Source organism: Arachis ipaensis, chromosome B6, assembly GCF_059453495.1.
Source record: "Arachis ipaensis isolate K30076 ecotype BB chromosome B6, ASM5945349v1, whole genome shotgun sequence".
NCBI lineage: Eukaryota > Viridiplantae > Streptophyta > Magnoliopsida > Fabales > Fabaceae > Arachis > Arachis ipaensis.
The window spans coordinates 116,531,577-116,545,261 of record NC_142441.1 but is presented as its reverse complement, the minus strand read 5'-3'; the positions used below and the strand labels follow the sequence as shown (position 1 = coordinate 116,545,261).

Below are 13,685 nucleotides of genomic sequence, written 5' to 3'. Positions count from 1 at the left end.
CCGGTGGTAATACTGGAAAACAAAGTGCTTAGGGCCATGGCCAAGACTCATAAAGAAGCTGTGTTCAAGAATCATCATACTGAAACAAGAGAATCAATAACACTATCTGAATTCTGAGTTCCTATAGATGCCAATCACTCTGAGCTTCAATGGATAAAGTGAGATGTCAAAACTGTTCAGAAGCAAAAAGCTACTAGCCCCGCTCATCTAATTAGAATCTGAGCTTCATTCAAAAACTCGAGATAGTATTGCTTCTAAATCTATTAGTCTTCTATTTTATTTGTCTAGTTGCTTGAGGACAAGCAACAGTTTAAGTTTGGTGTTGTGATGAGCGGATATTTTATACGCTTTTTGGGGTTAATTTCATATAGTTTTTAGGATGTTTTAGTTAGTTTTTAGTTCAATTCTATTAGTTTTTAGGAAAAATTCATATTTCTGGACTTTAATATAAGTTGTGTGTTTTTCTGTAATTTCAGGTATTTTTCTGACTGAAATTGAGGGAGCTGAGCAAAAATCTGATTCAGGCTGAAAAAGGACTGCTGATGCTGTTGGATTCTGACCTCCCTGCACTCAAAGTGGATTTTCTGGAGCTACAGAACTCGAAATAGCGCGCTTCCAATTGCATTGGAAAGTAGACATCCAGGGCTTTCCAGCAATATATAATAGTCCATACTTTGCATAAGGATAGATGACGTAAACTGGCGTTCAACACCAGTTCTCTGCCCAATTCTGGCGTCCAGCGCCAGAAAAGGATCAAAAGCTGGAGTTCAACGCCAGAAATGGATCCAAACCTGGCGTTGAACGCCCAAAACAGCCTTATGCATGTGAATTGCTTAAATCTCAGCCCCAGCACACACCAAGTGGGCCCCAGAAGTGGATCTCTGCATCATCCATCATAGTTTATTCAATTTTTGTAAACCTAGGCTACTAATTTAGTATTTAAACAACTTTTAGAGACTTATTTTGTATCTCATGACATTTTTAGACCTGAACTTTGTATTCTCTGACGGCATGAGTCTCTAAACTCCATTGTTGGGGGTGAGGAGCTCTGCTGTGTCTCGATGAATTAATGCATGTATTTCTGTTTTTCATTCAAACATGCGTGTTCCTATCTAAGATATTCATTTGTACTTCAACCTGAATGTGATGAACGTGACAATCATCATCATTCCTCCACGAACGCGTGCTTGACAACCACTTACGTTCCACTATAGAATGAATGAATATCTCTTAGATTTCTAAATTGGAATCTCCGTGGTACAAGCTAGATTGATGGCGGCATTCAAGAGAATCCGGAAGGTCTAAACCTTGTCTGTGGTATTCCGAGTAGGATTCAGTGATTGAATGACTGTGACGAGCTTCAAACTCGCGAGTGCTGGGCGTTAGTGACAGACGCAAAAGGAGGGTGAATCCTATTCCAGCATGATCGAGAACCGACAGATGAATAGCCGTGCCGTGACAGGGTGCGTTGACCATTTTCACTGAGAGGAGGGGATGTAGCCACTGACAACGGTGATGCCCTTGCATAAAACCAGCCATAGGAGGACGTGCATACATGAATCAGAAGACAGAAGAAAGCAGAGATTCAGAACACAAAGTATCTCCAAAACTCCAACATATTCTTCATCACTGCATAACAAGTAACCTTTAATTTATGCTCTCTTGTTTGTTTGCAATTTACTTGATAAATATAATTGACTTCCTAACTAAGATTTACAAGATATCCATAGATTGCTTCAACCCAACAATCTCTGTGGCATTCGACCCTTACTCACGTAAGGTATTACTTGGACGACCCAGTACACTTGCTGGTTAGTGGTACGAGTTGTGAAAAGTGTGATTCACAATTTGTGCACCAGTTGGCTTTATAATCGACAGATGAGACTCATAAGCCAATAGGACAGGCATGCATCATATGCATCTATATGTTTGTTTGGTGTGTTTTGTTTGGAATGCTTAATTGATTGCATAATTACTTGCTACTTGTTTATCTGTCGTATCTACTTTCTACCTGTGATTTTCTTGTATGTAATAAATGTGCTTGTAACAACAGATTCCGGTGGCGGTTGGGAGGTTCGGAGAAGTTGAAAAGGAGAATTTTAGATAGACTGAAGACCCTTAGCTAGTTGCCTATTTTTATTTCAAGACTTAGTTATGTTTATAAGATTTAATTGTATGTCGGAAGTTCTAGGATTGTCTTCGGCTTTCTCGGGATATTATATGTTAGATATGTGGGCGCTGTTACTATACTGAGAACCTCCGGTTCTCACCCCATGCGAATTTTGTGGTTTTCAGATGCAGGGCGTGAGGCACCTCGTTGAGGCATGCTGGAAGCTTCTGATAGCGAAGATCTTTGAGCTGTTGGGACTTTATTTTGGTTATATGTACTTATATAGATACTTATTATCTCCACTTATTATATATATGATGTATTAACTTCCTCTTAGAGGTTATTTTGGAGAAACATGTTCTGTAACTCTGTATTTTGGGGTTCTTTTGGGTTCTCTTATATATATGTATATACACTTATGTGCTCTGGCCGGTTTAGCCTTTGCGAGCCGAGTCTTGAGTTTTGATATTTGTACCTTGGAACCTTCTTTTGTCTATATCCATGTTAGCTTACTTTTACGTTGCTTCGTTTACTTTATCGCTTCGTGAATGTTGCGCTTTTCGATTTAACGATTTTGCTTTACCATTTTCTTCAAAAGCTCCTAGTTATAAATCTTTTTCACTATATTATATATATAATTTTTTACTTTTAGAGGTCATAATACCTCACCACCTCTGTCTTATGACTTAAGCATAAGGTTTTGTGTGGTAGGGTGTTACACGAGGGAGAAGGCGCGGGTGCGGCTGTGTCTGCGAAGGGAACTCCCATGCATGGTGAGGCTACAACGGTGTCGGCAGGGGGCTCTGTTGGCGTCGGCACAGCCGGGGCTGTAGGAGCAAAGGAATGCACGAGTGCGGCTACGGAGGGATGGACTCCATTTACGTGCATGTGAGGGTGATGCACATATGAAAATGTTGCTATGTATGCTCCTGGATGTCGACGTAACTGCTGCACAGGGTGAGGCTGCGACGGTGAAGGCGAGAGCTGCGGTGGGGTCTGCACGGCCGGCAACGGAAAGGAGAATACATGGTGCTGCTGCGGAGCGATATAACATTTCTACGGAACGCAAGCGGAATGAGGAGATGCTTCAGCGGCGTTGGTGGGAAGCTCGGCGGTAGTGACAGGAGGCTGGGCGATATCGGACCAGATAGCGGGAAAGTGCAGCGACGCCGAGGGTGAGTCTGGGGATCGGAGAGCGCAAATAGAAAATGGTAAGTTAGCGTGAAGTTGAAAGTAACAGTGCCAATTGTGATTTAGTTTAATTGCTGATCCTTATTTTTTAAATTTCAAAATCTGAAATTAAAAATAATTAATAAATAATATGATTTATAATTTTAATTTTATTTTCTTTTTTACTCTATTGTTCATATGGTGTAATATTCTTATTGTTTTCCAATACTTTTCTATAAACAATATTAATAATTTAAACATATTAATAATTTTCGGGACTTATTTGGTATCTTTTAATAATTTTCGGGACTTATTATAAACACTGACTGCTGAGGTCGGTAAGCAACTCCAGTATTTTGCGTCGTTCCTTTCTTTCTGGGTATGGAGTTTATTTTCCCCTGTGCATGCATTGTACGAATTATTGGATCATTTATTATGAACAACGATTAATTTTCTGTTAACGCTCATTTCATCATGTTACTAATCTTGTGTTTGCATGATTTTTTTCCCCTATGTTTAATTGTTGCATTTGAATTTCAAGCTATATTCTTCTTTGATTATCCCTTTAGGATTTTTGGGTACAAACTTTAATTTGCTTCGCAATTTGGTTCATCTTATAAATAACACCAAAGCAATTCGTAAAGTAGAAACCTATAATAATGGATGCTTCAGCTTGAGAATATTGTACTCCTTTCCAATACTTTTATCTCCTACGCCTTAATTGCTTTTTTTTAGGTTACCAATGCCTCCAGAAATATCACACTATTTGAGATAAGCAATAACATTTTATTATCTTTTTTGTTGCACCTTCTTCTCTGTTAGTTTATGGTTTGTGCTATGCTAAATTTTTTTTCCATATTTTTGTATTCATACGGGATCATTTACGTCTTTCAATATGATTTGCATGTAAATATCATTTATGATAAGATATAATATCATGATTTGATTTATATAGTTGATTCCACCATGTATGATAATTGGTGTCACAATTATGGTATTATATCTTGTCTCAATTTGTTTAAGTAATGACATGCAATAGTTTGCTTTGTGAAAATATTTTCCGGTTTTGCTTTTGTATCTTTTACTTTCAGGATTTTGTAAAGGAAAGAGTGAAAAAAATAGAATATAAAGACAGGTAACAAAATTCTAAAAAGGAAAAACATACAAAATGAAAACACAAATTAAAAAACCTTTATAGCTTTCTTACTTTGCAAAAGGCAAGCATTATTACTCAAGATTCCTTTTATATTATATATTATTGCTTGATTATATTTTATTGGCAAGGTTGTATACTGTTTTATTTTATTTGGCACATTTTTGGCTTGTTATGCAGCAAATCTGAGTCAACTTTCATGTGATTAGATTAGTGCTATATTCAAAGAAGATTCTGTGCTGCTGATTTATTATGCTCCCTTCTTCACCTGGTTTTCAGGATTGTGGAGAAATAAACAAGGTTCCTCTAATTTGACGCAACAATGACTATGAGAGCCTTAGAGGGCTTCTCTCTATACCACATGAGCAGCAGTACAAGGGAGACAGCTTCTTACATTTTAGGTGTAATCAGTGTCATTGTTTGGGTTATTGCTGAGATACCTCAAATAATCACAAACTACACTGCAAAATCTGCTAAGGGTCTCTCTCTCACTTTCTTGTTAACATGGGTAATCGGGTAAATTAACTACTAACTTTATTCTTTGTAGCTATTAAGTTATTAACCACTCATATTTAATCTGCTGTGTTTCTGCTGGTCTATTATTTGAATCTACACTACACATGTGGTGTGAGATGAATCTCACTATTCTGATTCAGTTTATTTTTTACTGGCAGAGATATATTCAACCTCTTGGGATGCATTCTTGAGCCTGCAACTGTGAGTGTTTATTTTTTCTTGTAATGATATAATAAGTAGCCTGTATGTTGGAGCAATAACCTTAAGAGTTTGCTCTATTTTCCTGAATAGATTCACATCAACATTACTGGATTTCTTACTTGTCTCACTAGATATTTTTCTTACTTATGGTGAAAAATGTATCTTTCATGATAACACTAGACATTAAATCTTTTGTATTTGACATTTTTCTGAAAACACTCTACATATTTAACACCGAAAATATTTTCTCCCAAAAAAGATACTCATTACTGTTGAAAGAGATAGACGGAAAGAAGACTTTCAGTATTGTGTCTGTGTGTTCAGACAAATAAACCAAGGACACACTTCTAGTGTAATACAACTATTTCAGTTCACTTTAATTCCAGCACACCAACAGTCTTTATCTAAAACTCTCAGATAATTACTAGTTTGCAAAAGAATACTACTTTCATTTTGAACTCTTGACTTTTCTTGGGAAAATACTAGTTTACTTAAAAGTAATACTCAGAAGTAGCTCTTGTTTGATATATGTTGTATCATATTCATGTTTAAGATTTTAAATTTAATCCAACTGCATGTGTGATTATGCTGCCCATACTGTCAGGTTATCATAAGTTTTTGTGTATCCATTTTCTGAATGGTGTTCATGCTGAATTTATAGTGCATGGTATGCCCGCCAATCCATAATTGATCATGCTTAAATTCATGCTTAGTGATTGCTTTCATTTTATCTGGTGCAGCTTCCAACTCAGCTATATATGGCAGTGGTAAGTATTCTAGATGAAGGCCAAGGGGTTATGAAATTAATTTTTATTTTAATATGCCTTTTGCAGCCTCAGCTAGTTTATGTGACCTTTCTCATGATGTATTAATATGCAGCTTTATACCATAATAACCATTGCACTTGGTTCGCAAACCATTTATTATGAGCATATATATCATGGACAAAAGTACAAGAGACAGCACGAGGTGCAAACTTCTTACTTTTATGATTGCATGTTAACATTTCATCTTGTATGTGTTTGCTGATCATCATTACCTTTCCAAAACTGGAAAAAGAAAAGTTGAGATTTCTTAAGAAATGTGAATAGAAGCAAACACAGTAAATGTCTAAATGACAGAATAAGAGTTTTAGATCATACGAAGTGGTTGGAAAATGTTGTTCAGTAACAACATACTATGTCATAACTACACTATTTTGGGGAAGTTTGTGGGATAATACAGATTCTTTTAATTTCCTATGTGCAGCCTGAGACACCAGAAATATTTAGACGAAGCGACAGTGCAGAGCAAAAAGCTAGTGATGCTGAGCATAGTGATGAATATGATGATTTCAGTGATGGTGCTAAAATGAGTTCTCCTATTCCTTTTCCAGGACAACCTCAAAGTCCCAATTCAGAATTATTCTACCAGTAACTAATCCTTCTCCTTTAAATCTACTCGAATGCATTCTTGTGCTTTAACTTCTTGGTCAACCTGAATCTCCCTATCAGTTTGTTGTTCTTTTATACATGATTATGTCTGATTCCATCAATCTTGGGCAGTATATAATTTGAAAATTTGGGTTTCAAGGAGTTATATAAGTTTAAAATCAAGATATCTTTCATTTTAGAGGATCATTTAGGAATTACATGGTTAGTGATTTGTTCAAGTAGTCAATGTAGGGAAAAGTTGATCCTGTTCTAATCCTTATATATGTCATAAAGAGATAGGATTAAAACAGAGCACATTATTTGTTATTAATAGTGTGTTATGTGTTCTTAGTGATCTACAAGCAAAATGTTGCTTGAAATATTGAAAACTTGTTATTGATAAGCTTATGTTGTTTTGAATAAATTAGGTCAGCAAGATATTTGTCTAAGAGTTTTACACCAACAGCAGGATCTGTCTTAGCCCAAAGAGCATCACCAACATCCTCTTATGTAGGCTCCATACATGAGGGTCTACTCGGTTCAGCTGCCATCCGACAATCTGCGCCAGCTATAAAGATCAAGAGCACCTTTTGTTTGGTAAACAGTCTATTTATCCCACCTCAATTGTATATAATTGTCACAGTGCTAATATTGAAATATAATCCCATCTAAGCTTGGTTCAGGTGTCAACATTAACTTTTCTTGGTGCTATCAAGTTCCTTCAATCACTGGATAGAAGAATTGACCCGTTGATCTCCAGCCCAAGACAAGAAGTTGTGATTTATGTTGGAAGAAAGCTCTTTCAGGTAATGCATTTAATAGAATTGGAGGTGCAGTGTAGGGACTGCAGTGTTAGAATACTGTTCATAACAGAATTGACAGTTACTGACAACTGTCACTATAACAGATTCATAACTGACTCAGTAGTGTAAAGACCCTAATATCCATTTCTCTTTCTATCTCTAGGTTCTCTGAATTCTAGTATTGCTGACAACTTTTTAGTAAATTTATGTGTCACAACTCAGAGTGAATGTCAATATTTCTCTGAATGACTAAAATTCAATTTTAAGCAGCATCTAAGCTCATTGATTTTCAACTTTCAAATATGTCAAAAGAAAAACAAAGGGATTTCACTTATCCTATCAGTAATAAATTCTTTCTGCAAATGGAGGTTGGTGGCGAGCAGATGCTAGAAGAAGGTTTAGCAGGAAGCCTCGGGACCTTACTTGGTTGGGCAATGACATTAATATATTTGGGTGGAAGGCTGCCTCAAATATGCCTGAATGTGAGTTATATTTTCTACTGCCTTTGGTTGAAATTTTTTTATATTTAAAATTATTTATATGTGCTAATGAAGGGGAGCCTTGGAGCAACGGTTGAGTTGTCTCCATGTGACCTCAAGGTCACGGGTTCAAGCCGTAGAAACAGCCACTGATGTAATTATCAGGTTAGGCTGCGTATATTACACCCTTTGTTGCGGCCCTTTCCTGGACCCTGCGTTAACGTGGATGCTTGTGCACCAGGCTGCCTTTTATTTTTATGTGCTAATGATAAGATAGATCATGATCTGATTAGTTATAGTGACACAAAATTCTCATCAATCTTTTTCAGATCAGAAGAGGTCATGCTGAGGTTAGGGACTCTTAACTATTAAGGTTGAGATTCTTTATGTATGAACCGGAATCAATTAACTAACATTGCAGAATCTAAATTTCCATTTATAATATACAGGGCCTCAATCCTTTGATGTTTCTTTTTGCTTTAATGGGGAATGTCACTTATGTTGGAAGGTATGCTTCTGGTTTATATTATCTTCTCTAATTTAAATCTTAGTACCAATGAATTTGGCCAGCCAAAAAATAAAGGATAGGATTAAATTATCACATATGCTGAAAGAACATGAATATCTTTTTTCTTTTCCTTTTTCTTTTTCTTTTATTTTAGCATACTTGTGATCAGCTTGGAATGGTCAAGAATCAAACCAAATCTACCATGGCTAGTGGATGCAGGAGGATGTGTCCTTCTAGATGGCTTTGTATCCTTTTCTGTGAATTTATCTTATAACAAATCTTGCTAGAGAAAAGTGGATCCTTCTTGGCATGTTATTAGTAGGATCTGGTTTTAAATTAAAGTTGCGGATGCAGTCGCAGTCGTGGTTGTCATGATTGCAGACATTGCAGCTTTTGCAATATGCAATTGCAGTAGATCAACAAGATAATTTGGAATTTAGCTTATTAAGTTGGAAAGTTATGTATGTTTATTATTTCAGCCTTACAGAAACACATTGAAAAATGGTGAGAATTAATATTAAATCTAAGGTCGTATGAAAATCCCCGCCCCACCCTCTTTTTTTCCCCTTTCCCCCTTATCTGTATCTTTTCTTTTCATTTGAATTAAGAAGAATATGCTGTTACAGAAAAGAAAAGAGAATACATAGCTCTTTGGTTTAATTGAACAAAAAAGACACACACACGCGCAAAAAGACAAACAGAATAATATTCCAACTGAGCCATGAACAAAAATGTTTGCAGACAAAAGGGATTGATGTGGTTGACCTTAATATTATTTTGTAGATTTTGATGCAATTTATGTATTTCCGCTTTTGGAGCTCTCCTCAGAGTGATTATAAACCTCTGACTGTTGCTTAAAGAGGAAGAAACAGGTTCTCTCTCTCTCTCTCTCTCTCTCTCTCTCTCTCTCTCTCTATATATATATATATATATATATATGTGCATTGTATTTGTGCTCCTAATCTCTTCAATTATTATCTTCTTTCAGTGGTAGTATTGAGGCTGCCAAGATTAACTAAGGGTTCAATTATACTATTGACAGCCATGGTTCCATTAGCTTTAAATGTTTGAAGTTTTTATTGTCTTAATCTAAAGAAAATGAAAGAAATGGACAGTGTCTCAGTTGGATGAAGATGAGAAACCATATAGTTCACAACTACAGCAAAGTTTTATTCTTCCAGAACACTGTATAATATATCTTCATCATATCATATGCTGGTAGTTAATAACCATAAGAATATACAGTTTGGTTTCAGTGCCACTAGTAGTTAGTGCTATTTGGATGAATCAGGAATCTGTATTTATATTATCGTAATAATACAGAAAATGGTTCTATTTGGCTATTGTTTTCCTAAAAACACATAATTTTCTTACACTAAACCCAAATAAATGCTTAAGTGCGGAAACACTTCTTTACATGTTAATTGTTAAACCTTACTCTGCTTAATGATGTTTGTCTTGGCTTAATTTTTAATTCTCTTGATTTTACCATTAATGTAGGTAATTTGTTTCGGCATCATTCTGACATAGATGTTCATAGAAATCTTGCAATCTCCACTTAGCCGATCCATACTTGTTAGCCAGAATGCCAGAAACAGAAAAGGAAATGTCTCTTTTATTTGATCAATAGATTGAAATTTTATACTTTGATAGTTTTAGACAATATAAAATGCTTTACTATAATGAAACCTCAGGTTTACTTTTCTTTGTTCAACCAGGATGTGTTTGATTACTTAGCATCAATATATGCCTACTGCGGATTGTGGAAAAAATGCTTGTAATTTTGTGAAGTTTACTTTGGAATTTACACTATTCTTCTTAGGTACACATGTTTCCGTTGAAAGTAATCCTGTTTGAACATTTAAGATTTCATAGGAAGCATAACTTTCTTCTTACTCTATGCTAAGGAGTTAGAAGTCAAGAATCAATAATCGAACCTAGAACTACTAGTTAAGAAGAAAAAGAATTTGCAACTTCAACTAACAATGTCTTGGTATTAGAATTCAGAATTCTATGATGAATATTTGCAAAAGGGGGGGTTCCTTGGCAAGTGAGATAGCATATTCTCTAATATGAAGTCAAGAACAAATCTTGCTTGTCTTGAGCCACAAGATTGATCATGTGAAATCATATCCTAGTATTCATAGGCCATAAGATGTTCAGTAGTAGCCTTAAGTGTAGGAAGCTTTACCCTCGGGGCTTGAGTGATGCCATAAGATCCTTGAGGGCAGAACACAAGGTAAACTATTGCATCATGACCAAGTTCCAGATCATATACACGCTGCCCTGCAGCATATTCCCCAAGAAGTTGGTATGATCTTTCTGTTTGATCCATTGCAACACACATATCCTCACTACCTGCACAAATCCAAGGGAGAAAAATGTAATTTCCCGAAAATCGACCAAGATGATTGCATGCCATTATAAAGTTTTAAAGAATGGCATACATGCTGCAAATTCAATCTGTGTCTGGTAGATAAAGTCCAACACAGCAGAGATCTCCCTCTCAAACTTTTGAAATGGACCATTTGAGAACTCCATCTTTCTCAGCTTACATAGTCCTTCTCCTAACTGCATCATTGCTCCTCTGTGATTCTATTCATCCATGAGAATCTTGTTTAGACAAGAGTAGCTCAAAACCCATGCATAAACCATACCTTTATTAAAGAAATCGATTTTTAACACTAGATAGGAAATTCTTAAACGTTGTCTGAACATTTGGAAATAGATGTTAACAGGACACACAACAAAAGAAGATTTAAGAATAAAAATCAATAGTTTAGGTGTCTTAGAAAACAATGAGTGTGGTATTACAAAACATTTTACCAAAAGTTTTGCTCCATGCTATTCTTGAACATATAGTGCAAAACTTGTATCTTGCTCTCTCAATATTAAAAATGCTATGTGCACACCAAAAATCAGTCTTCAAATCTGTCACCACATATTTGTGTATAAATACATATATTGCTTAACTCATTTTCAATGAGTATTTTGTATTTTAGCGTATATTTTGTATTGGTGGCTGATTTGGTGGTTTATTTTTAGTATACACAGTTTTTTGAATATATAAGAATTTCTCAGGAATAATATATAAGTAACAACCTGGTTGAAGAGATGATGAAAACCAACTGCACATTGGAGTATTCCATGAATCAATGTCCTGGTAGGGTCTTCGGCATTGTGCCAAAGAGCTTCAAGATAGTCATGGCATTTATAGTACTCTCCACCATTGAAGAGAGCCACAGCTTCATCAAAGTTGTGGTCCTCTTCATCCTCTTCTTCCTCCTCAGTGAAATATCTGTAGGAAACAGCCAAGGCCATGGAGTTGCTGCTTCTACTGCGGTTCAGGTGCATAATCTCCTTTGAGGGAGTGAGTGTATGATTAAGAGTGATGATGGGGTTTGGAAGAAACCGTTGGGATGAGATATTATGGAAGAGAGTTCTGAGAGGAGAGGGAAGAAGAGCCATAGATGATGAATAATGTTGAGAGACACTTTCTCTGGTTTAGCCATATTTTCATACACTCTTTGTGTGGTGGTGGTGGAATCTTGTGGCAACAAAATAAACAAGAGTTGTTGCATTGATGCATTCTTTGAAAATATTTGTTACACTATTTCAAGTCTGATTTTTTGTTAGGTAGATTTTTCTAATAGAAAATAAATATTTGGTGTAATGTTAAAACCAAATAATACTGAGAAAAAAATGTATACGTCTTCATTTTTTTAATTGGATGAAATAAATATTATAAATATTGGATATAAGTTATCATAATTTTTTCTTTCGAAAGTACCTTTTATGTTAATTTATACTTTTTTTTTTATGTGTTTCCTACTATATCGTTCAGTCCAATAAGTCAGAAATTAATTTGTAGGAGATCAGAGTTTTATTCAAAGATTTGTAAATAATTAAAAAATAAATAAATATATATATGTTTGGTATTATATTTACTTGTTTGTATATTTTAGTTAGTAATTATTATTCATATATTGTATTATTTTATTTTTGTTATTTAGAGAATTTGATTAAAAATATTTTAGAAATAAATAAGTTTAAAAGTATGAAAGAAATATTTTTATCGAATTTTTTTACATAAAAATATGATTAAAAAGAGAAGGTTTAATTATGCGGATATATCCGATCCGATCCGCAAATGTGCAGATCGGATTGGATCGGATCCGGCACTAAAAAGTGCGGATATCATATCCGATCCGATCCACGGACACCTCTAATAGTGCGGATCTGCGGATACGCGGATGTAGAGCAGATATCCGCGATCCGATCCGCAAAGGGTGCGGATCGGATTCGATCCGATCCGATCAATTTGCAGATCGGATCGTATCCGCAATTTTCGAATCGGATGCGGATATTTACCGCGGATCTGCGGATATGATCCGATCCATGGACACCCCTATATTTGTTATTGGTCAATGTTAATTTATATTATTACAAATTATTTCTTCTAAACAAAAAAATTTAAACTGCTATATAAAAAGCACATAATAATTTTATATTTAATATTTTATACGTATTACTTTGTAAAAAAAATATAGGAAGCTAAAAGATTTTATTAACACCATAATTTATTTGGCGCTTTTGTCAAATGAAAAATCTCTTTCTATAAAATATCTAAGAAATCTAATTATAAGGCTGGGATAATCTGAAGATTCACTTTGGATTGGATCGATAAGGTTGAATCTATTTTTAAAACACTCATCTTACACGTAAAACGAAACATATATACATCATTTGTTAAACACCTTAATTAGCCACTGATTAAGTGACGAATGTCATTATCCAATCACCCACGAAAGAGTCAAGGAAGATATTTCTCTAGCATTCGTACTTTCGTAGTAGATATATATAAAAATCAGTAACTAAAATTGGTCATAAAAGTAAAATATATATTAAAATATAAAATATACATTAAAAATAAATTAAATTATATAAATATATAATGACTAATTTTAGTAATTAATTTTAATATGTAAATAGTATTTTTATTTTTCCAAACAAAAAAAAAACCAATTTCATTAGGTAAACAATGAGAGGTGCGAACAATATAAACAATAGACTGTATTTCAAGTTTAGTAATTATCTAATTTCACTTTCATTCTAAATCCATTAATTTCAACCTAATTTCACTTTGACCTAATTATACCCTTTTTAATACAAAGTTCCTTTTCATCGCAGCCAACCGTCCGTCACCTAACTCAGCACACAGTCCCCATCGCCGGCAAGAAAACTCTCCAATGCTGCCGTCTCCCGCCGTCACCAACTCCAAGTGCTGTATTAAGAACAAACATCTAATTTGCATGAAGAACAAAAATTCGCAT

At 35.0% G+C, this 13,685-nt stretch overlaps 2 protein-coding genes across 6 annotated transcripts; one reads left to right on the top strand and one right to left on the bottom strand.

Annotated features, from left to right (window-relative positions):
* The first annotated feature begins 3,585 nt into the window (after positions 1–3,585).
* LOC107604738 (PQ-loop repeat family protein / transmembrane family protein) lies at positions 3,586–10,084 on the top strand. Of its 5 annotated transcripts, none has more exons than XM_088491443.1 (14): positions 3,586–3,659; positions 4,713–4,949; positions 5,108–5,150; positions 5,891–5,917; positions 6,030–6,119; positions 6,399–6,562; positions 6,991–7,159; positions 7,246–7,368; positions 7,734–7,847; positions 8,174–8,194; positions 8,294–8,352; positions 8,507–8,597; positions 9,136–9,224; positions 9,341–9,695. In XM_088491443.1, exons 2-13 carry the CDS (start codon positions 4,756–4,758, stop codon positions 9,208–9,210), a joined length of 1,170 nt encoding a protein of 389 aa, XP_088347569.1. In that variant the 5' UTR covers positions 3,586–3,659; positions 4,713–4,755; the 3' UTR covers positions 9,211–9,224; positions 9,341–9,695. The 5 variants fall into 5 exon arrangements, 4 of the variants coding, with proteins under 4 accessions (XP_088347569.1, XP_088347567.1, XP_088347566.1 ...); XM_088491441.1 differs by lacking the exon at positions 9,341–9,695 and adding an exon at positions 9,853–10,084 and having other exon boundaries at positions 3,593–3,659; XM_088491440.1 differs by lacking the exons at positions 3,586–3,659; positions 9,341–9,695 and adding an exon at positions 9,853–10,084 and having other exon boundaries at positions 4,556–4,949.
* A 28-nt stretch (positions 10,085–10,112) lies between these two features.
* Positions 10,113–11,926, bottom strand: LOC107604739 (DUF309 domain protein). Its single transcript, XM_016306400.3, has 3 exons — positions 11,455–11,926; positions 10,800–10,947; positions 10,113–10,710 (listed from the first exon to the last, which is right to left on the bottom strand). The coding sequence occupies exons 1-3, from the start codon at positions 11,818–11,820 to the stop codon at positions 10,487–10,489; spliced, it is 738 nt and encodes a 245-aa protein (XP_016161886.1). The 5' UTR covers positions 11,821–11,926; the 3' UTR covers positions 10,113–10,486.
* Positions 11,927–13,685: the final 1,759 nt, after the last annotated feature.